Genomic DNA, 24,344 nt, shown 5'->3' with positions numbered 1-24,344 from the left:
CCTGAGGGGCCCAACCAACAAAATCGGACCCTGAGGGGCCCCAGCCACAAAATCGGACACTGAGGGGCCCCACCCACAAAATCGGACCCTGAGGGGCCCCGGCCACAAAATTGGAACCTGAGGGGCCCCGGCCACAAAATCGGACCCTGAGGGGTCCCAACCACGAAATCAGACCCTGAGGGGCCCCGGACTCAAAATCGGACCGTGAGGGCCCCCAACCACAAAATCGGACCCTGAGGGGCCCCAACCACAAAATCGGACCCTGAGAGACCCCGGCCACAAAATCGGACCCTGAGGGGCCCCGGCCACAAAATCGGACCTTGAGAGGCCCCGGCCACAAAATCGGACCCTGAAGGGCCCCGGCCACAAAATCGGACCCTGCGGGGTGCCGGCCACAAAATCAGACCCTGAGGGGTCCCAACCACAAAATCAGACCCTGAGGGGCCCCAGTCACAAAATCAGACCCTGAGCGACCCCAACCACAAAATCGGACCCTGAGGGGCCCCGGCCACAAAAGCGGACACTGAGGGGCCCCAACCACAAAATCGGACCCTGAGGGGCCCCAGCCACGAAATCAGACCCTGAGGGGCGCCGGCCACAAAATCGGACCCTGAGGGCCCCCCAACCACAAAATCAGACCCTGAGGGGCCCCGCCACAAAATCGGACCCTGAGGGCCCCCAACCACAAAACTGGACTCTGAGGGGCCCCAACCACAAAATCGGACCCTGAGGGGCCCCAACCACAAAATCGGACCCTGAGGGGCCCCGGCCACAATATCGGACCCTGAGAGACCCCGGCCACAAAATCGAACCCAGAGGGGCCCCACCCACAAAATTGGACCCTGAGTGGCCCCGCCCACCAAATCGGACCCTGAGGGTCCCCGCCCACAAAATCGGACCCTGAGGGGCCCCGCCCTCAAAATCGGACCCTGAGGGGCCCCACCCACAAAATCGGACCCTGAGGGGCCCCACCCTCAAAATCGGACCCTGAGGGGTCCAACCAAGAAAATCGCCACAAAATCGGACCATGAGGGGCCCCGGCCACAAAATCGGACCCTGAGGGGCCCCGGCCACAAAATCGGACCCTGAGGGGTCCTGGCCACAAAATCAGGCCCTGAGGGGCCCCACCCACAAAATCAGACCCTGAGGGGCCCCGGCCATAAAATCAGACCCTGAGGGGCCCCGGCCATAAAATCGTACCCTGAGGGGCCCCGGCCACAAAATCGTACCCTGAGGGGCCCCACCCACAAAATCGTACCCTGAGGGGCCCCACCCACAAAATCAGACCATGAGGGGCCCCACCCACAAAATCGGACCCTGAGGGGCCCCACCCATAAAATCGGACCCTGAGGGGACCCACCCACAAAATCGGACCCTGAGGGTCCACACCCACAAAATCGGACCCTGAGAGGCCACACCCACAAAATCAGACCCTGAGGGGCCCCACCCACAAAATTGGACCCTGAGGAATCCCGGCCACTAATTCAAATCCTGAGGAGCCCAGGCCACCGAATCGGATCCTGAGGGGCCCCACCCACCAAATCAGACCCTGAGGCCAAAGTGGCCCCTGAGAGGCACCCACATTTAAAACGGATACTGAGTTGAAAGTCTTGCAGGGGCAGCAGCCAAGTCTCTCTTAAAGGGGCAGCCCAGGCACCATTTCAAACCACTATCTGTACTTCCTTCAGGAAATACACATCTAGTTCTTCTTCTTCTTATTATTAAGTTGATTTCCGCAATTAATGCGGCCCGAACCGCTACACGCACAGACTCCGTTGAGGTGTCGTTTCGAAGCCAGCGTCCATGAGAGGTGTGCTAAGTATTTTTTGTGTCGATCGGATTTGTAGTTTTTGCGCAATTTGCGTTTGAAATTTTTTTTTCCCGTCATTGGAATGCACTGTCTCCAATGCTTTTCAATAGGAAATGGCAAAACGTGCCCTGAGGCGATTGAAATGACAGTTGAGCTCATTGATATGCGCAGGCAGACCCAGTTACTATGCCAACGCCTACGAACTTCACTTGAACCCCAGCACAGAGCCTCTGCCACATAATATCAGCTCTTAAAGCGAAACCCACAGCACAAATGCAAATCTAGCTTCATCACATGACACATGCCCCTGAGAGAGAATGTGTGCGCCAAAGTGGATTTAAAAGAAGCCCAGTGAGCCAAACTAGCTCTTAAAGGGCCAATGCGCCAAAGTGATTGTTAAAGGCCCAGCGCACCCAAATGAGTCTTAAAGGGCCGACACACCAAATCGGAGACTGAGCCACCCCGGCCTCCAAATCGGAGGCTGAGCCACCCCGGCCTCCAAATCGGACGCTGAGCCACCCCGGCCTCCAAATCGGAGGCTGAGCCACCCCGGCCTCCAAATCGGAGGCTGAGCCACCCCGGCCTCCAAATCGGAGGCTGATCGACCCCGGCCTCCAAATCGGAGGCTGAGCCACCCCGGCCTCCAAATCGGAGGCTGAGCGACCCCGGCCTCCAAATCGGAGGCTGAGCGACCCCGGCCTCCAAATCGGAGGCTGAGCGACCCCGGCCTCCAAATCGGAGGCTGATCCACCCCAGCCTCCAAATCGGAGGCTGAGCCACCCCGGCCTCAAAATCGGAGGCTGAGCCACCCCGGCCTCCAAATCAGAGGCTGAGCCACCCCGGCCTCCAAATCGGAGGCTCATCGACCCCGGCCTCCAAATCGGAAGCTCATCGACCCCTGCCTCCAAATCGGAGGCTCTTTGACCTCGGCCTCCAAATCGGAAGCTCAACGACCCCGGCCTCCAAATTGGAGGCTGAGCGACCCCAGCCTCCAAATCTTACCCAGAGTGGCCCCACCCACCAAATCAGACCCAGAGAGGCCCTGCCCACCAAATCGGACCCTGAGGGGCCCTCCCACCAAATCGGACCCTGTGGGGCCCCGCCCACCAAATCGGACCCTGAGAGGCCCCGCCCACCAAATTGGACCCAGAGTGGTCCTGCCCACCAAATTGGACCCAGAGTGGTCCCGCCCACCAAATTGGACCCAGTGGGGCTCCGCCCACAAAATCGGACCCTGAGGGGCCCCACCCACAAAATCAGGCCCTGAGGGGCCCCACCCACAAAATCAGACCCTGAGGCCAAAGTGGCCCCTGAGAGGCACCCACAGTTAAATCGTATCCTGAGTTGAAAGTCTTGCAGGGGCAGCAGGCAAGTCTCTCTTAAAGGGGCAGCCCGGGCACCATTTCAAACCACTATCTGTACTTCCTTCAGGAAATACACATCTAGTTTACATTACCCTTTCATCTGCAGTCCTATGTAACACTACAATTAACACACGTTGACCCATTCAAATAAATGTGTGTTTTCACAGACCGTGTGTCCATGGGCAAAACACCGAGACATGTCCATTTTGACCCAGACACACGGGCTGCAACACGTGCAGCACACGTGCACACAGAGAACAGTGTACACTGTCCTCCATGAGGACAGACAGCCGCCGGGGAAGGAGCGCTACTATAAGCGCTGTTCCCCTGCATGTGGTTCTGAACGCGGCTGTCATTCTCCCTGCTCTGCCAGCAACAGCACGAGCAGGGAAGAATGTAAAAAAAATGCGACGTGGGTTCCCCTTACATTTTTAACCAACCAGGCAAAACTAACAGGGGCGGGCTGCTATTCTCAGGCTGGTAAGGGGCCATGAATATTGGCACCCCCAGCCTTTCTATTGTAAGGTGACATTAAGTCTGGCTTAGTAATGGAGAGGTGTCAATAAGACATGGATCCATTACTAATCCTATAGTAACGTAAAGGGTTAAATAAACACGCAGTAAGAATAAAGTCTTAATGAAATAATACACCACACATTTTTCCCATCTTTATTACACTGCTAATCCCATCTCAAAACCCTCAATCTCCTGTAAAAAAAAAAGTTAAAAAAAACAATATAGTAACCAGACCTGTACGGCGTACAGTCAAGTCCCACGGCATAAATCCATATCTGAGGGTTAATCAGTTTACAGCTGGAGCGGTGCTAATGCGACCGCTTGGGCTGTAAACTACTGGGGAATGAATGGGAAGCAGCGCGCACAGGCTCAGTGATGAGCGATGACGTCACTGAGTCTGTGCTCGCTAACGGCATGAACTCCTGTGACCTCAGCACCGTGGGAAAATGACGATGCAGAGCAGGGGAGAATGACAGCCGCATACAGCACCACATGCAGGGGAACAGCGCTTACAGTAGCCACTTCTTCCCCGACAGCAGGCCATGTGGTACTGATGCAGCACACAGGCGTCACACGTGTGCCACATGGATGTGTCAGACGGACATGGATATCCCCGGTACCGTGTTTTGCACTATCAGAAATATCTGGATGTGTGAAACCGCCCTAGCATGGCGATAGTTACCTGGGTACAAGTAATTTGGTAGATGTTACTCACAGTCCAACATAACCAATATTAACACCATATTATGACCATGTAGTGGAAAATACCAGTTATACTAATGAGCACTGTAGACCATATATTGTTTATAATGCACAGATAAATCTAGCGACGACCTCTCTGATCATTGTCATTAACTTTCACTTCTTAGTCTCTTTGGCCCATGATGACTTCTTCCATTCATGACTCTTCTCTATAGAACGTAACACACGTCTAGTCTACGCAAACCACTTAGTGCTCTACCCATCTGAATGTCTCAGTAATAATGTTCTCTCTGTACCTTCACATGATAAAAGTGCCCTTCTATACAGTAATAGTGCCTCCCCTCTACCTCCATACAGTAATAATGCCTCCCCTCTACCTCCATACAGTAATAGTGCCTCCCCTCTACCTCCATACAGTAATAGTGCCTCCTCTATACCTCCATATAGTAATAGTGTCTCCTCTCTACCTCCATACAGTAATTGTGTCTCCTCTCTACCGCCATACAGTAACAGTGCCTCCTCTCTGGACTATCACGTCGCCGTCGGACTCGGGGCTGGTGTTCCTGCCTCGGCCACTGGGAGGCGCCGGACTGTCACGTCGCCGTTAGACTCGGGGGCTGGTGTTCCTGCCTCGGCCACTGGGAGGCGCCAGAAGGCAGACTCCTTCGACTGGTGGTGCCGACGATAGGAGGGTTATGTCCTCATGTGGTCCCGCTCCTTTGACGCATGCCGCTGTCGTTGGGCATCGCCGTCTTTCTCCTGTGGGTGATGGTAGTGACAGAGAAGGGCCCCCAGCGCAGGCTTCTGGTGGGCGCAGGCTTCGCTCTTCTGTCAGAGGTGAAGGGGTTGGTGCATTGCCATCTGGCCTGGTTCTGGGGGCGGTCCAGATTAGGTAATCAGGCTGTGAGCCTGTGAGAGATAGCTGTATCCTTCAAATACTTTGGAGCATGTCCTGCAGACCGCCAGATATAGTCTTGGTTTCCCCAGTGTGCTAGTGTTTAAATTGCTATTTTGACTCTGACCTCAGCCTGGATTTCTGACCCTTCTACAGCCTGCCGATTTTGTACCTCTGCTGCGCTCCCGGTTTATGACTCTGACCTTAGCCTGGATTTTGACTCTGCTTCAGCCTGCTGATTTTGTACCTCTGCTGCTCTCCTGGTTTATAACTCTAACCTTAGCCTGGATTTTGACTCTGCTTCAGCCTGCCGATTTTGTACCTCTGCTGCTGCCCGGTTTTGACTTGGACTCATGACTACGCTTTCAGTCCCGTTTATTAATCCCTTCCTGGCAACCGTCCTGCTCCGGTCCACTGCTCTCATAGGCAGCTACCCCTTGGGCTCTGCTGTAATTCCAGATCCCTGTATAGGGATAAAGGGTCTCAGGGTTTCTCGGGTGCTGTCTTACTTGCAGCTCAGACTAACACCAGGCGGACATCACATCTACCTCCATACAGTAACAGTGCCTCCTCTCTACCTCCATACAGTAATAGTGTCCCCTCTATACAGTAATAGTGCCTCCTCTCTACCTCCATACAGTAAGAGTGCTTTCTCTCTACCTCCATACAGTAACAGTGCCTCCTCTCTACCTCCATACAGTTTGCATCTGAATTTTTTGGAGGATTTTTTCCTCTTTTTGAGGTTTTCATGTTAGAGTAGGACTGGCAAGTGTAAGGAACTTTGACGCAGTTTGCCAGTTTCCGTATTAAGGCCTTAATATCAACCAATACCTTACATATATTGATGTTTTTTGTGCACTTTTTATATTTCTTTCAGGGTGCAGTTGAGCCCAAATGGTTCTGCAAACTTGTGGCCTCTGTTCACACGGGATGCATTCTAGTTGGCACTGGGCAGCCCCCTATATGGTGTTACTAAGAGGTTGTGAACCAGAAGCCCTGCATTCCCTGTGTGAACACTGCCACATGCGGATTATTTCTTCTGCACTGGTGTACCATACGGCCAATCCCTGATTGTAGGCTGGCTGTTTCATTTGGTATTTATGCACCTGTGCAGCTGCCATTTTACTTGGGTCCGCTGCACCCTGTATTAGTGCAGATGCATTTAGGCCTGTCTGGTTTGTATCTGAATTTTTTGGAAGATTTTTTCCTCTTTTTGAGGTTTTCTACCTCCATACAGTAATAGTGCCTCCTCTCTACCTCCATACAGTAATAGTGCCTCCTCTCTACCGCCATACAGTAATAGTGCCTCCTCTCTATCTCCATACAGTAATAGTGCCTCCTCTCTACCTCCATACAGTAACAATGCCTCCTGTTGTGAGTTTATTCTCTGGTTCACCAGTTGGGAGTTCTCCTTCCAGACTCCCTCTGGTGGTAACAGAAGGTAGTGAGGCGGATTTGATCGGTGTTGATCTGCCACCTGAGAATGAGGATGACGATTGGACTTCAGGAGTCTCAGATTGGATTTAAGGCAGCCGACGCCCTATTCAGTTGCTGGTGATACTTCTTGCTTGTCAGGTCTTGGTTCTCAGCTCTGTTCCAGTCAGCTCAAGCTAAGTTTCTCTGTTAATGTTCACACTTGACTTTGTTGGTTTATTCAGTTTTTTGTGGTCAGCCAGCCCCGACACGGGCTGTGCTGCATTTCCACTCTTATTTATCTGTGTTTGCCAATTTGCTTTTTGTCCCTTATTTGGCCTCTTTTTGCTCTGTCTCAGAATATTTCAGCGTGCTGATATAGTGGGAGAAGTCTAGTGACTTCAGGGTTATTTTTCCTATCAGAAGTGTTGGACATTATTTTTGTAGGGTTTTTTGCAGATTGCATTGTCTTTCCTTTCCTCTCCTTTCTAGTTAGTTTGGGCCCCATCGTTTGCTCAGCGTATTTTCCTACCTGTGTTTGTGTTTTCATCTTGTTTCACCATCAGTACATGTGTGGGGGCTGTCTATTCCTTTGGGGTCTGCTCTGGGGCAGTTAGTTTCCCTTTTCTTGCTTTAAGCTTAGTTAGTCTTCCGGCCGTGACGAGGCGTCTAGGTTCATCGTGGGCACGCTCCACGGCTGCTTCTAGTTGTGTGGTAGGATCAGGGATCTGCAATCTGCATAGTTACCAACCTCTCTGGTTTTTCTGGGCTTAGCTTGTTTAGGTTTTTTCCTCCTCGGTTACCCATTCATAACAGCCTGCTCTCTACCTCCATACAGTAATATTGCCCCCTCTATACAGTAATAGTGTCTCCTCTCTACCTCCATACAGTAATAGTGCCTCCTCTCTACCTCCATACAGTAATATTGCCCCCTCTATACAGTAATAGTGCCTCCTCTCTACCTCCATACAGTAACAGTGCTTCCTCTCTACCTCCATACAGTAATAGTCCCTCCTCTCTACCTCCATACAGTAATAGTGCCTCCTCTCTACCTCCATACAGTAACAGTGCCTCCTTTCTACCTCCATACAGTAATAGTGCCCTCTCTATACAGTAATAGTGCCTCCTCTCTACCTCCATACAGTAACAGTGCTTCCTCTCTACCTCCATACACTAACAGTGCCTCCTCTCTACCTCCATACAGTAATAGTGCCTCCTTTCTACTGCCGTACAGTAATAGTGCCCCCTTTATACAGTAAGAGTGCCTCCTCTCTACCTCCATACAGTAAGAGTGCTTCCTCTCTACCTCCATACAGTAAGAGTGCTTCCTCTCTACCTCCATATAGTAATAGTGCCCCTTCTATACAGTAATAGTGCCTCCTCTCTACTGCCATACAGTAAGAGTGCTTCCTCTCTACCTCCATACAGTAAGAGTGCTTCCTCTCTACCTCCATATAGTAATAGTGCCCCTTCTATACAGTAATAGTGCCTCCTCTCTACTGCCATACAGTAAGAGTGCTTCCTCTCTACCTCCATACAGTAAGAGTGCTTCCTCTCTACCTCCATATAGTAATAGTGCCCCTTCTATACAGTGTCTCCTCATTTTGTAATAGTTCTTTTTTGATATGATCCCCATGTGATAATAGTGCCACTCTTATTCTTCTCCATTGCATGTGTCATGATCCAAGGTGGATCTGACAAGTAAATGGACGGAGTGAACTTTTTTTCCTTTGGCTTGGTGCCAAAGTGGGTTGATTGCCCCCGGTGGCCATTAGAATTATTACACGTGGTGTCGTTCATTCTAAGTTGCCCTGTTGGTGATATTGTGAGTTAGTCATTCTCAAGGAAGCCTGGGTGAAAGAAGGAGCTGAATGAGAGTCCTGGGCAGCCCAGCCAGAGGGGTTGAGTCAGCTATGGAGTCTGCATGGAGGGCTGGCATGGCGTGGTGGAGTCGCAGTTTATGGTGTCAGCGGGAGGTGCTTGCATGGCTTGGTGGAGTGGCGACGATGGTGAGAGTTGCACTCAGCATGCTGGACTTGGTTGCTGAAAACTGGACTCAAGCATGCTGGATTTTTTGGCAGAAGCTGGACTCATCTTTGGGACTCTGTTTACTGGGCAGCTGCAACTGGTGGTGGACTCTGCTCCAAGGCTGCTCTATGGTGATGGATCAGATTATGGTGATGGATCCTGGTGGAGGAGAAGATGCACACAGGTGGTAGGCTTTGTTGCTAGGAGCGTACGCAACAGAGCAAAGCTAAGTGGTGTTTCCCCTGTATTGTCTTCTTTCCTTGTGTGTGTTTAGTGCAGTGGTGGGATTAGTTTCCGCACCGACCAATTCCCTAGTGAGGGTTTAGGTCAGGGCGAGCTAGGGTTAAAAGGTATCCTGTGCGTCGCCCGGTGCGGAACCGGCATAGGGAACGTTAGGAGTGCAGGGACAGCAACACTGGAATAATTTGGAAATCACTGGCTCAACCGTGAAGGGTTAATTTAACTCTCTCCTTATCAAGGGGAGTACAGGAGGTCTCCACGTCCCTATTCCCTTTCGCAGGGCCCACCATTGTTAATGTTACCCAGGTTCCCCTTTATTATTTAAATTCGCCTTACTGGAGGCGGGGTTTCCAGATTTACGTGTAATACCTAAATTCGCCAGTTGGAGGCGGCGTATCCAGCTGCACGTCTTATTATTTAAATTCGCCCCACTGGAGGCGGTGTATCCATGGTCACGTGTGTCATATGGGTTCGCCTTGCGGTACTCGCTGCGTCCAGACACACGTGACCGTGACAGCATTCACCTCTCTTGTGCAGGCGGCATAAGGCTGTGTTCACACACAGCATTTTTTTTGCGGTTTTTACCACGGTTTTCGCTATAAAACCGCTAAAAATAAGCTGCACAGTCATTTCTATGCATTTTGCACTTTTTGTGCACATTGATGCGTTTTTTACCGCGAAAAAACCGCATCGCGGTAAAAAACGCAGCATGCTCATTAATTTTGCGGATTTTCCCCGTTTTAGGCCTCTTCCATGCGGTTTTAAACCGCTGCGGAAAAAAAACGCATCAAAACCGCGCAAAAAACGCAAGCGAAAAAATAGGTGCGGTTTCTGGGAAGGGATTCAGGTTTTTGAGCAGAAAATTTCTGCAACGTGTGCACTTAGCCTAAAGAAATAAAATAATATGCCGACTGACTTGTTGCAGCGCTCCAGATCATTTTAGGCTGCACTTGGCTTGTGGCTTACTAGAGGTCTGAATAACTGGAAGACACTTACTCTGGAGAACCTAACAGAGTAAGGTGGTGGAGCTGGAAGACTATTCTTAGGATAGGTCATCAGTGTAAGGCCAGCGGGGGTCTGATACCTGCACCATCACCGATAAACTGTTATCACATCTGGCAAGAGGATGTAAACAGCCTACAGAGCAGAACTCCACACTACAGCGATTAGTGGCAGCTCATGGCTACTGTAGATGAGCTCTAAAACAACCTAGAAATAACCAAGAACCCATAGATGAGATAGACAGTGACTTTCATGCCTGACTTGGCCCGTTACATGTAGCGATATCGCTAGCAATATCGCTGTAACATCACTGATTTTGTGACGTAGCAGCGATATTACTAGCGATATCTGCTATGTGTGATACTTACCTCTGACCGGCTCCCCCGCTGGTTATCGCGCGAGAAGCTCCTGGACCATTCCTCGTCGTCAGCTTCCAGTGGCGCCGACGAGCGAGGCGTGGACGCGGGCGGGAGGACGTCAGGATCGCCTCATCTGACAGGTAAGTAGCGACTCCAGACCCCAGCGATGTCGCTGGTGAGATCTGCCTGTGTAACAGCTCACTAGCAACCACTTAGCGATGCACCAGCGATCCATATCGTTGTCGGGATCGCTGGTGCATCGCTAAGTGTAACGGTACCCTAATACACTAAACCGAAAAACATTTTGGATAACAAAAATATAAAGAAACTGATCTCATCTTTAGGCCGGGATCACACATGCGAGGAATACGGCGGAGTCTCGCATGTTAATACCCAGCACTGCCGCCGGCACTCAGGATCGGAGCGTGCAGCTCCATGTATTTCTATGTGGCCGCACGCTCTGCTCCCGAGTGTCGGGTATTAACATGCGAGACTCCGCCATATTCCTCGCATGTGTGATCCCGGCCTTACCTTTGAATACAGGCAGGCCCCGGAATACAAACCAGATAGGGACCGTAGGTTTGTTCATAACCAAAATTTATATGAAAGTTGGAAGAGGACCAGGAAGAAAATGAGTACTCACCTCATCACTGACCTATTGTGCCAGCCCTCTGCTTGTTTCATGCCATCCGGCCCTCTTCTTTCTCTGAATTACTTTATTGTCTGATGTAGACGTCATGACTTTATGACTTGTGACTTATGAGGCATGGACGTGGCCAGAAACCCTGGCCTATAGTGGAGAGGCCAGGGATGTGCTGCTTGACTCCGAAAAGAAGAGGACTGGGCAGCAGTGTGGCTCGAAAGCTGAGTATTTAAGGTTTTTTATTTACCAATTTCTAATCTCTTACCTCTCATGACACCCCAATTCCTGCCGTCTGGTCCTTTACACTGTCACACGCCTGTTTTGTTCTTTGACATCTTCACTATAGGCCAGGTCTTCTGACCACGTCCAGGCCTCAGAGGTCACTGAGCACCAAAAGGTCACAGCGCACATCTTGACATCACAATGTCTCCGACCTGACAGCATGTAGTGACCTCTGAAGCTTTGATGCAGCCGGAAGTTCTGGGCTATAATGAAGAACCTGGAGAAGCAGAACGTGATGACTGAAAGAAGAGGATTGGAAGGCGGACGGTGAGCAGCAGTAGGTTCCCTGATAGGGGCGTAACGATTGCAGACGATGAGGGTGTGACCACGATTGATCCTGTATGGGATGAGGACCCCGACGACGTCAATGCCTATTTCTGCTTGATGTGTATCCGAGGAAACACATTCAGCTGAAATGTATTGCGGCATAGAGACCCCCGGGTCCCTGCACCACAATACACACTGCTGGCCAATCAGACGCCTGCAGCTGATGTTGACATGCCCAGTCACTGTGCATAGCAGTGATGCCATACACCGACATGCTGGCCTCCGCTCTGTCAACAGAAGAAGACGCTTTGCATCGTGGGAATGAGAGAAGGTGAGAAAAATTTGTATTTTATTTTTTAAAATGTGTTAGGGAACAGCGGCAGAGGATGGAGATATATTACAGGAAGGGACCAGGAGCTGGGACATTATACTAGGAAGGGGCCTAGGATGGGGGACAGATATTACTGTAAGGAGCCAGGATGGAAACATTATACCAAGATGAGGGACATTATTACTGGAAGGGGCACAGGATGGAGAACATTATACCAGGAAGGGGCCCAGGATGGGGAACATTATTACTAGAAGGGGCTCAGAATGGGGAATGTTATACCAGGATAAGGACATTATTACATAAAGGGGCTCTGTATGAGGGGACATTATAGCTGGAAGGGACCCAAGATGAAGGACATTATACCACTAAGTGGCTCAGGATGGATGACATCAGTGCAGTGCAGGGTGGGGGACATAAGTACATTATCAGGGGGATGCAACACATACAGTATGTCATTATAGGATTTAGGAAGCCACAAGGCCTAATACAGCTGACCAACATGTAGATGGGGGCCCTGGTCCAAGTTTTGCTCTGGTGACACATCAGCCTCTGCTCACACTGCTGTTCCCTGACCTCAGCAGCAGCCACTCCACAACTCTGCTGTCCCAGAGCAGCTGAATCTATACATTTAATGACAAAATAATCAGATTGAATTCATTGAAACTGGATGAAACTACATTTTTCATATGCGATTGGCGTTAATATTTTGTTACCAATCAGAAGAGGGAGAAATATGATCCCAAATCTGTGTCCAGTCACACGTGTGGGAACCAAGCCTTTATGTAGACTGAAATAAAAATAACAAAAATTATTGGCAACATTTGTAACACTGTAGAATGAGTGCACAGGACTGCAGTGGCGGTGTAGCCTTCTCGCCGCATCTGACTAGGCTGCAGCTTTCACTTGAGCGTCTTCTGTGCGGTTCTGAACAATCCGACGTGACAGACGTGACCCGCTCATGGCGCCGGCTCCCTCCGCACTGGACTCCCAGCTGTCACTCTCCTCTGGCCCCGCCCCTGTAGGGAAGCACAGGGGGCGCGTCCACTGTGACATCTGACAAGCATCTCGTCCAATGGGGCAGCGCTGAGTCTGTCCGTCCTCCACTGTGAACCAATGAGAGCTCGATAGGGGCGGAGCCTGCGCGGTGCTAAGGTGACCTGCGCTGCGCTCTACCCGGTGCCATTTGCGAGCTGACCGGTCCTGCTGCAGTCATGTCTCTGTCTACCAAGCTCACCCTGGATAAGGTGGATGTGAAGGGGAAGCGGGTGGTGATGAGGTGAGCTGCGGCGGCTGCTGGGATGGCCTGTGCCTGAGTGGTACCGGCACTGCTGCTGTGGTGGGTGTGACATCCATCCGTGATGCAAGGCCCCGCACCCAGAGGACGGAGACTGGTATCTAGCTACTTATTCCCTAAGTGCCTGATTGTGGAGGTGTTTGGATTGGGGGAAGCACATGGTGCAATACATGTTGGCTGTAGAGGAGGGGACGAGTTGTGAAGCCCCCACATGTGCAGCACGTCCTCATGATTCATTGCTGCCTGCGAGCGCATGCTTTCACAACCAGAGCTGGCTGCTCTACATGGTGTCACTCATTCAGCTGCTATAGGTTCCGTTCACATCTGCAGTTATTTCAGCCATTTAATAAAAGAGAACACAGGCAGCCGAATTAGGGCCACAAGGCCTCTTTCACACTTCAGTTATTTGCATCAGTTACAATCCGCCAAAAAGTCAGACAAGCGGATCCGTTGTCAACTGATGTGAACGGATGGCACAGGATCCGTTTTTAGACGGATCCTGAAAATTAGGAAATTTAAAGGAACCGCTGGCCGGGAAGGAGAGCGAGGGAGAGGATGAGATTTTTGTTTTTTTTTGTCCGGCACCCAGACAGATTTTGGGGTTAATCCAGTGTCTGGAGGATCCGCCGGCAAAAAAACGTTGCAAGCTCCGTCTACAAATCTTTGAGGATGTTGACGGACACTAAGGCTGTGTGCACACGCTGCGGATTAGGTGCGGATTCATCCGCACGGATTTTGTAAAATCCGCAGGTGAAACCGCAGGTCAAAAGACCTGCGGTTTTACCTGCGGATTGCTCTGCGGTTTTGCCCTGCGGTTTTTCATCTCCTCAATGGAGGAGATGGCAAACCGCAGGAGAATCCGCAGAAAGAATTGACATGTCAATTCTTTCTGCGGATTGAAAACCGCAGATAATCCGCGCGGAAAATTCCGCACCGTCTGCACTGCGGTTTTTGATTCCCATAGGGAATCATTGTACTGTACACCGCAGCAAAAACTGCTGCGGGTCCGCAGCGGCCAAAACCGCTGCGGAACCGCAGCAAAATCCGCAGCGTGTGCACACAGCCTTACATTGTGGCGGATCCTCAAAAAAACGGATGCAACGGACGGCAATCAGTCAGGATCCGCCAATAATGAAAGTCAATGGGGAAAAAAACGGATCCGCAAAGAGAAATGGCAGATCTGTTTTTCAAAACTGGCGGATCTTGACTGTCAAAAACGGAAGTGTGAAAGAGGCCTTACCAGCAAATCGTGTGACCGGTGAGGGTAGGTTTGCTTGCTGCCTAGTGAAGGGTGTGCCCACTGCCCAGTGTAAGTAGATCTGGTGAGGTTAGGCCTGCTGTGTGCCTGATGTAGGAAGGTGTGGGTAGATGTGCCTAGTGAGGGTAGGCCTGCCGTGTACCAGCTGCCCAGCGTGGGTAGGTGTGCCTGCTGCCCAGTGAATGTAGACCTGCCTTGTGCCCTCTGCCCGGTGTGGGTAGATCTGGTGTGGGTAGGTATGCCCGCTGCCCGGTGAGGGTAGGTTTGCCTTGTTACATCGTGGTTTCAGTTATGTTTGAGTATGTATGGATTTTGACCTGCAGGTCGCAGTCTGGGTATATGCTGTGATGCACAGTCCAGATGTGGGTCTTCCTGGCAAGAGCTTGACAGCATCATGGGTATATATGAGGCTGCCAAGTTTGGGTCAGGGGACCTGCTGCCGTTATGACATCCAGTACATATGCTTAGACTCATGGGCGTATCAATCCTGCAAACGTTCAGCGTGCAAATAGTCCAAAGATATATGGAAGCGGTGAGGACGTCTGTGTCGGGGGGGGGGGGGGGGTCACTTGGGTGTATGACTCCACCAATGATTTCCACTCTGCTATACCACTTTTGTCGTCTTGGTCATCATTTGGGGTTTTGAAATTCTTTTGTCCAGTTACTTGTACCCAAGGAAAGAAATAGAAAATTCAGATTATTTTGTCGCCGCTCACTTGGCCTGGTAGAACTATGCAGTACATTTTCCATGCTCGGGACCTCCGCTCTGCTTTGCTCTTCATGTACCTCCTGCTCCGTATGATGGAGGTTAGTGGTCCTGCTCAGGCCTGAAGCTGGCCATACATAGTGATGTCTTAGGCCTCTTTCACACTTCAGTTTTTTGCATCAGTCAAAATCCGCCAAAAGGACGGATGCTGGATCCGTTTTAGAACTGATGACAACGGATGCCACCCATCTGTTTTTTTGACGGATCCGCAAAATGAAGAATTTTAAAGGAATCGCAGCCTGGAAAAGGAGAGGGAGAAATTTTTTTGGTCTGGCACCCAGAAAGAATTTCGGGTTAAATGAGTGTCTGGAGGATCCGCCAGAAAAAAAAAACGTTGCAAGCTCTGTTTTGAAATCTTTGAGGATAGTGACGGACAGCAACTTTTGGCGGATCCTCAAAAAAAACGGATGCAACGGACAGCAATCCGTCACAATCCGCCAGTAATGCAAGTCAATGGGGAAAAAAACGGATCCTCAAAAGAAAATTGAGGATCCGTTTTTTTCAAAACCTGGCGGATTGTGACTGATTGTAAAAAAACTAAAGTGTGAAAGAGGCCTTAAGGGCCTGTCACACTAAGAGATATCGCTATAACTAGTGATGTTATAGTGATATCGCTGTGTGTGATACTTACCTCCGACCGGCTCCCCCGCTGGTTATCACTGATCGCGCGAGAACGTCCTGGACTGTTTCTCGTCGTCAGCTTCCTGCTGTGGCGACGAGCGACGCCTGGAGCCGGGCGGGAGGACGCAGGATCGCCTCGTCTGACAGGTAAGTAGCGACCCCCTACGATGTCGCTGGTGAGATCTGCCTGTGTGGCAGCTCACTAGCGACCACTTAGCGATGTACCAGCGATCCTGACCGCGTCATATCGCTGGTCGGGATCGCTGGTACATCGCTAAGTGTGACAGTACCTTTACAGTGCGGCCCATCACACATGGAGGAAGGCGGCATCATTGTTCTCTGCCGTCCTTGTGAGTCATCATCCGGTGAAGGGCAAAATGAAGGTTGTCGGAGACGTCAGACCATCTCCTGGGACATCGCTGTTACCAGCGTTGCTGCATCCATGTAGAAAGCCAGTGGGGAAATCAATAATCTGTGTGAGGGCCCCAATTCACTTCTGCTAAAATCCAATTGCTTCATTATTTCCTCTGTAAACTACAGACAAATATATCAATGCGGTTTCTGCCAATATCACAAATGAGTTTTCGTGTCAGTGGGATATTCGGGAGCTGGGCCTGGATTGTCTTCTGGCCCCCAGTTGCTTTGCTGTGATTGAGGATGTTATCTAGGGTGTAATAATGGGGGTCTTCTGTTGGATCTTAGGCATATGGTAAATACCAGGGCCCTGATGAATGAAGGCATCATTTGTCTCTTTATTCCATAGTCGAACAGGTGAACCCGACCCCACAGATGTATAGTAGCGTCAAGAAGGGCATGAGGACTATCTGGCGTCTCTGCGAAGACTAAAATAGTGCAGTTCTGGCGACAGGAGGGGCAACTGAGGCCTGGTTTAACCCATGTAATGCTGTACCTAGAAGAGGAAACCCTGGTGTCACAATGACCCTTTAATTGCTGTTTCATCTGACACACGGATCAATATTTCTTATGTCTGTGATCTTTGCACTGATCGTTTGGTCGGCAAAAAATCATGGACATGTGAAGAGCCCCATAGAATGTCATAGGTGTCGGTGCGATCTGTGAAAACATGGATGATACTGGTACATGAATAACTGATGTGTGAATGAACCCTTATTCTTACATCAGTGTTTATAAGCCAAAGCACATGACTGGTAAGAATTAATGATGGGCGAGTGTGCTGGGATAAGGTGTTTGAGCATGCTCGTGTCCGAATCTAGTATCTAGCTTGCTCGGGGAAAAAAAAAAAAAAATAGCGTCGTCGTGGCTGCAGGTCTCGTGGCCATTCAATAGGTGCAACATATGCAATAATTGTCTACCAAACAGGTAATCCCTGCATGTATTGCGGCTGTTGAACATCCATGAAAGAGTGAAATGCATTGGAAGTGCATTGAGCAGCAAGGTGGTGTGCTGGTGAAAGGGGGAAGAAGAAAAAAAGAAAAAAAAAAAAACTTTTAAATCTTCTACCTGAGCGAGTGTGAACGAGCTGAGTGTGACCTGAGCGTAAGTGCGAACTGTGGTAAGTGTGTGACTTGAGATTCAGTGAAGAGGTATTTGGAAAACCTATAACAAATACCTGTGTGAGTTGCTGAATTGTAGGTTGCTGAGTGCTTTCTACCTGTTCAATTTTTGGGGGGCTTGTTTAACCTATTTTTTCTCTCTACAGGGTTAATCTCTTATCTTACTATCTATTTTAAGGGTTAACTATATTGCATTTAAATCTTGAGGTGTAACTATATTCACAAGGGGTTAATTAAGGGTGGGAGTTCATACAGTAATTAAGGGTTTATAAGGGGCAGCTGGTTGGGGCTCAACTCCTTTTGGAAGTGCATTGAGCAGCAAGGTGGTGTGCTGGTGAAAGGGGGGAAAAAAAAAAACTAAAAAAAAACAAAAAACCTATTAAATCTTCTACCTGAGCGAGTGTGAACGAGCTGAGTGTGACTTGAGCGTAAGTGCGAACTGTGGTAAGTGTGTGACTTGAGATTCAGTGACTTTGGATTCAGGGAGTTTCCAAGGGAGGTCTTACTGAATTGCTGTTATATTATATTAATACTTTTTTTTTTTTTTTTTTTTTATTTATTTTTGCTTATCTTATTGTCTGGTGCAATCCCCATTAGGATGTGCTCCACTATTGCCAATGCCATCCAGTGCACGTCATGCCGCATGTATGAAATCCTTGAACAGCCGGTTGAGGGTGCATACTGCTGTGCGAGATGTGAGCACATTGTGCATTTGGAAGCCCAGATACTGGATCTAAATGTGCAGCTGGCAACACTGAGATCCATAGACAATATGGAAAGGAGTCTTCTGCTCACTGAGCAGACGCTCAATGGGATAGATGAGGGGGAGGATGGTAGTATGGAGCTGCAGGACAATGAAGCAGCTAGCTGGGTGAGTTAGAAGGCGGGGTAGAGGGAAGAGCACCAGGGAGGCTAGTCCTGATCTGGCACACCCCAATAAGTTTGCTAAGTTGGCAGATGAGGGGAGTGTTAGTGCAGGAGTAGCACTGCTGCAGCAAGGCATGTCCTCTGAAAGCCGGAGGAGTGTCTGCTCCAGTAAGGGGGGAAATAGGAGAGCAGGGCAGGCCAGACAGGTTCTGGTAGTGGGAGACTCAATTATTAGGGGAACAGATAGGGCAATCTGTCACAAAGACAGGGATCGTCGAACGGTGTGCTGCCTACCTGGCGCTCGAGTCCGACACATCGCTGATCGGGTTGACAGATTACTGGGAGGGGCAGGTGAGGATCCAGCGGTCATGGTGCACATTGGCACAAATGACAAAGTTAGAGGTAGGTGGAAGATCCTTAAAGATGATTTCAGGGAATTAGGCTGTAAGCTTAAAGCAAGGACCTCCAAGGTGGTATTTTCGGAAATACTTCCTGTACCACGTGCCACGCCAGAGAGGCAACGGGAGATTAGGGAGGTTAATAAGTGGCTCAGGAATTGGTGTAGGAAGGAGGGGTTTGGGTTCCTGCAGAACTGGGCCAACTTCTCAGTTGGCTACAGGTTCTACGCTAGGGATGGGCTGCACCTCAATGTGAAGGGTGCAGCTGTGCTGGGGGAGAAAATGGCTAGAAGGTTGGATGAGTGTTTAACCCCTTCCTGACATGAGACGTACTATCCCGTCCACGGTACCCGGGCCCGTATGACCGGGGACGGGATAGTACGTCTACCGCGATCAGCGGCGCCCACGTGGTGAGCGCCGCTGATCGCGGCCGGGTGTCAGCTGATTATCACAGCTGACACCCGGCACTATGTGTCAGGGGCGGTCACGGACCGCCCCCGACACATTAACCCCTTGCACACCGCGATCAAACGCGATCGCGGTGTACCGGGAGTTAAAGGGAAGCATCGGCAGGGAGGGGGCTCCCTCCGTGCTTCCCTGAGCCCCCCACGGCAGCGCAATGTGCAGCGCTGCTGCGGGGGACTCCTATCCTCCAGGCCCCCGAATCCAAGATGGCGACGGGGGCCTTCGGGGGCCTGGGGAAGCTGGCTTCCTCAGTGCCTGCAAAGCGCAGGCATGAGGAAGCCTTGTGCACTGCCTGTGACAGATTGCTGATCTGTCACAGTGATCTGTGATGTGACAGATCAGCGATCTGTCACAGGACAGTGATGTCCCACCTGGGACTATGTAATAAAGTAAAAAAAAATTTAAAAAAAAGTGTAAAAATAAATTAAAAAAAATCGCCAAATAAATTAGTAAAAAAAAAAAAAAATATTCCCCAATAAATTCATTTTTTTAAAATAATAAAAAAAAAAAAACAATAAATGTACACATATTAGGTATCGCCGCATCCGTAACGACCTGCCCTATAAAACTGTCCCATTAGTTAACCCCTTTAGCGAACCCCTTAAAAAATAAAAATAAAAAACGAAGCAAAAAATAATGATTTATTATCATACCGCCAAACAAAAAGTGCAATAACGCGAGATCAAAAAGACGCATATAAATATCCATGGTACCGCTGAAAACGTCATCTTGTCCCGCAAAAAACAAGCCGCCACACAGCATCATCAGCAAAAAAATAAAAAAGTTATAACTCGCAGAATAAAGCGATGCAAAAATAATTATTTTTTATATAAAATAGTTTTCATTGCATAAAACCGACAAAAACATAAAAAAACGACCTAAATGAGGTATCGCTGTAACCGTACTGACCCGAAGAATAAAAGCGCTTTATCAATTTTACCGCACGCGGAACGGTGTAAACGCACCCCCCCCAAAAGAAATTCATGAAACGCTGGTTTTTGTTCATTCTGCGTCCCAAAAATCGGAATAAAAAGCGATCAAAAAATTTCACGTGCCCGAAAATGGTACCAATAAAAACGTCAACTCGTCCCGCAAAAAATAAGACCTCACATGACTCGGTGGGTCAAAATACGGAAAAATTATAGCTCTCAATATGTGGTGATGCAAAAACTATTTTTACAATAAAAAGCGTCTTTTAGCGTGCGACAGCCGCCAAACATAAAAACCGCCATAAATAGTAAATCAAACCCCCCGTTATCACCCCTTTAGTTAGGGAAAAATAATAAAATAAAAAAAATGTATTTATTTCCATTTTTCCATTAGGGTTAGGGCTAGGGTTAGGGCTAGGGGTGTGTTGGGGTAGGGCTAGGGTTAGGGTTAGGGCTAGGGCTAGGGCTAGGGCTAGGGCTAGGGTTAGGGCTAGGGTTAGGGGCGTGTTGGGGTTCGGGTTGGAGTTAGAATTGGGGGTTTCCACTGTTTGGGCACATCAGGGGCTCTCCAAATGCAACATGGCGTCTGATCTCAATTCCAGCCAATTCTGAGTTGAAAAAGTCAAATGGTGCTCCTTCCCTTCCAAGCTCTGCTATGCGCCCAAACAGTGTTTTACCCCCTCATGTAGGGTATCAGCCTACTCAGGACAAATTGCAAAACAATTTTTGGGGTCCAATTTCTCCTGTTACCCTTAGGAAAATAAAAAATTGGGGGCAAAAATATCATTTTTGTGGAAGAAAAATGATTTTTTTATTTTCACGTCCGAGTGTTATAAACTTCTGTGAAGCACTTGGGGGTTCAAAGTGCTCACCACACATCTAGATAAGTTCCGTGGGGGGTCTAGTGTCCAAAATGGGGTCACTTGTGGGGAGTTTCAATAGTTTAGGTACATCAGGGGCTCTCCAAACGCACATGACAACCGCAGACCATTCCATCAAAGTCTGCGTTCCAAAACGTCACTGCTTCCCTTCCGAGCCCCGACGTGTGTCCATACAGTAGTTTTCTCCCACATATGGGGTGTCAGCGTACTCAGGACAAATTGGACAACAACTTTTGGGGTCCAATTTCTCCTGGTACCCTTGGGAAAATAAAAAAAATGGTGACTAAAAGATCATGTTTGTGGAAAAAATACGAATTTTTTATTTTCACGCCCGGGCGTTGTAAACTTCTGTGAAGCACTGGGGGGGTCAAAGTGCTCACCACACATCTAGATAAGTTCCTTGGGGGGTCTAGTTTACAAAATGGTGTCATTTGTGGGGGGTTTCCACTGTTTAGGTACATTAGGGGCTCTCCAAAGGCAGCATGACACCCGCAGACCATTCCATCAAAGTCTGCATTCCAAAACGTCACTACTTCCCTTCCGAGCCCTGACGTGTGCCCATACAGTAGTTTTCTCCCACATATGGGGTAGCAGCGTACTCAGGACAAATTGGAAAACAACTTTTGGGGTCCAATTTCTCCTGGTACCCTTGGGAAAATAAAAAAAATGGTGACTAAAAGATCATGTTTGTGGAAAAAATACGAATTTTTTATTTTCACGCCCGGGCGTTGTAAACTTCTGTGAAGCACTGGGGGGGTCAAAGTGCTCACCACACATCTAGATAAGTTCCTTGGGGGGTCTAGTTTACAAAATGGTGTCATTTGTGGGGGGTTTCCACTGTTTAGGTACATTAGGGGCTCTCCAAAGGCAACATGACACCCGCAGACCATTCCATCAAAGTCTGCATTCCAAAACGTCACTACTTCCCTTCCGAGCCCTGACGTGTGCCCATACAGTAGTTTTCTCCCACATATGGGGTAGCAGCGTACTCGGGACAAATTGGAAAACAACTTTTGGGGTCCAATTTCTCCTGGTACCCTTGGGAAAATAAAAAAATGGTGACTAAAAGATCATGTTTGTGGAAAAAATACGAATTTTTTATTTTCACGCCCGGGCGTTGTAAACTTCTGTGAAGCACTGGGGGGGTCAAAGTGCTCACCACACATCTAGATAAGTTCCTTGGGGGGGTCTAGTTTACAAAATGGTGTCATTTGTGGGGGGTTTCCACTGTTTAGGTACATTAGGGGCTCTCCAAAGGCAACATGACACCCGCAGACCATTCCATCAAAGTCTGCATTCCAAAACGTCACTACTTCCCTTCCGAGCCCTGACGTGTGCCCATACAGTAGTTTTCTCCCACATATGGGGTAGCAGCGTACTCAGGACAAATTGGAAAACAACTTTTGGGGTCCAATTTCTCCTGGTACCCTTGGGAAAATAAAAAAATGGTGACTAAAAGATCATGTTTGTGGAAAAAATACGAATTTTTTATTTTCACGCCCGGGCGTTGTAAACTTCTGTGAAGCACTGGGGGGGTCAAAGTGCTCACCACACATCTAGATAAGTTCCTTGGGGGGTCTAGTTTACAAAATGGTGTCATTTGTGGGGGGTTTCCACTGTTTAGGTACATTAGGGGCTCTCCAAAGGCAATATCACACCCGCAGACCATTCCATCAAAGTCTGCATTCCAAAACGTCACTACTTCCCTTCCGAGCCCCGACGTGTGCCCATACAGTAGTTTTCTCCCACATATGGGGTATCAGCATACTCAGGACAAATTGGACAACAACTTTTGGGGTCCAATTTCTCCTGGTACCCTTGGGAAAATAAAAAAATGGTGACTAAAAGATCATGTTTGTGGAAAAAATACGAATTTTTTATTTTCACGCCCGGGTGTTGTAAACTTCTGTGAAGCACTGGGGGGGTCAAAGTGCTCACCACACATCTAGATAAGTTCCATGGGGGGTCTAGTTTCCAAAATGGTGTCATTTGTGGGGGGTTCCACTGTTTTGGTACATCAGGAGTTTTCCAAACGCGACATGGTGTCCGATCTCAATTCCAGCCAAAAACGTCAAATGGCGCTGCTTCCCTTCCGAGCTCTGCCATGCCCCCAAATAGTGGTTTACCCCCACATGTGGGGTATCAGCGTACTCAGGACAAATTGCACAATAACTTTTAGGGTCCTGTTACCCTTGGAAAAATAAGAATTGAGGGTGAAAAGATCATTTTTGTGGAAAAAATATGATTTTTTAATTGTATGGCTTTATGTTATAAACTTCTGTGAAGCCCATGGGGGTTCAAAGTTCTCACCACACATCTAGATAAGTTCCTTAGGGTGTCTAGTTTCCAAAATGGTGTCATTTGTGGGGGGTTTCCACTGTTTTGGTACATCAGGGGTTTTCCAAACGCGACATGGTGTCCGATCTCAATTCCAGCCAAAAACGTCAAATGGCGCTGCTTCCCTTCCGAGCTCTGCCATGCGCCCAAATAGTGGTTTACCCCCACATGTGGGGTATCAGCGTACTCAGGACAAATTGCACAATAACTTTTAGGGTCCTGTTACCCTTGGAAAAATAAGAATTGAGGGTGAAAAGATCATTTTTGTTTAAAAAATATGATTTTTTAATTGTATGGCTTTATGTTATAAACTTCTGTGAAGCCCATGGGGGTTCAAAGTTCTCACCACACATCTAGATAAGTTCCTTAGGGGGTCTAGTTTCCAAAATGGTGTCATTTGTGGGGGGTTTCCACTGTTTTGGTACATCAGGGGTTTTCCAAACGCGACATGGTGTCCGATCTCAATTCCAGCCAAAAACGTCAAATGGCGCTGCTTCCCTTCCGAGCTCTGCCATGCGCCCAAATAGTGGTTTACCCCCACATGTGGGGTATCAGCGTACTCAGGACAAATTGCACAATAACTTTTAGGGTCCTGTTACCCTTGGGAAAATAAAAATTGGGGTGAAAAGATCATTTTTGTGGAAAAAATATGATTTTTTAATTGTACCGCTGTACGTTATAAACTTCTGTAAAGCCCTTGTGGGTTCAAAGTTCTCACCACATATCTAGATAAGTTCCTTGGGGGGTCTAGTTTCCAAAATGGGGTCACTTGTAGGGGGTTTCCACTGTTTAGGTACATCAGGGACTCTCCAAACGTGACATGGTGTCCAATCTGAATTCCAGCCAATTTTGCATTGAAAAAGTCAAACGGCGCTCCTTCCATTCTGAGCTCTGCCATGCGCCGAAACAGTCGTTCCCCCCCACATATCAGGTATCTGCGTACTCAGGACAAATTGCACAATAACTTTTGCAGTTCAATTTCTCCTGTTACCCTTGGTAAAATAAAAAAAATTGAACCTGAAGTATTTTTTTTATGAAAAAAAGTTAGATGTTCATTTTTTTTTAAATATTCAAAAAAATTCCTGTGATGCACCTAAAGGGTTAATAAACTTCTTGAATGTGGTTTTGAGCACCTTAAGGG

General features: G+C 48.8%; 1 protein-coding gene across 1 annotated transcript in view; it reads left to right on the top strand.

Annotated features, from left to right (window-relative positions):
- The first annotated feature begins 12,972 nt into the window (after window positions 1-12,972).
- LOC141073628 (phosphoglycerate kinase 1) overlaps window positions 12,973-24,344 on the top strand; it is a 48,350-nt gene continuing 36,978 nt past the window's right edge. Inside the window, exon 1 of the mRNA XM_073560942.1 lies at window positions 12,973-13,128. Within this exon, the coding sequence (XP_073417043.1) occupies window positions 13,064-13,128 (65 nt within the window). The 5' untranslated portion in view covers window positions 12,973-13,063. The remainder of the gene's footprint in view (window positions 13,129-24,344) is intronic.

The sequence above is a fragment of the Dendrobates tinctorius genome, unplaced genomic scaffold (genome assembly GCF_039654945.1).
Source record: "Dendrobates tinctorius isolate UK_male_01 unplaced genomic scaffold, ASM3965494v1 ptg000309l, whole genome shotgun sequence".
Classification (NCBI taxonomy): Eukaryota; Metazoa; Chordata; class Amphibia; order Anura; family Dendrobatidae; genus Dendrobates; species Dendrobates tinctorius.
Note: the sequence above shows the minus strand (reverse complement) of the source record. Positions and strands in the feature narration are given on the sequence as shown.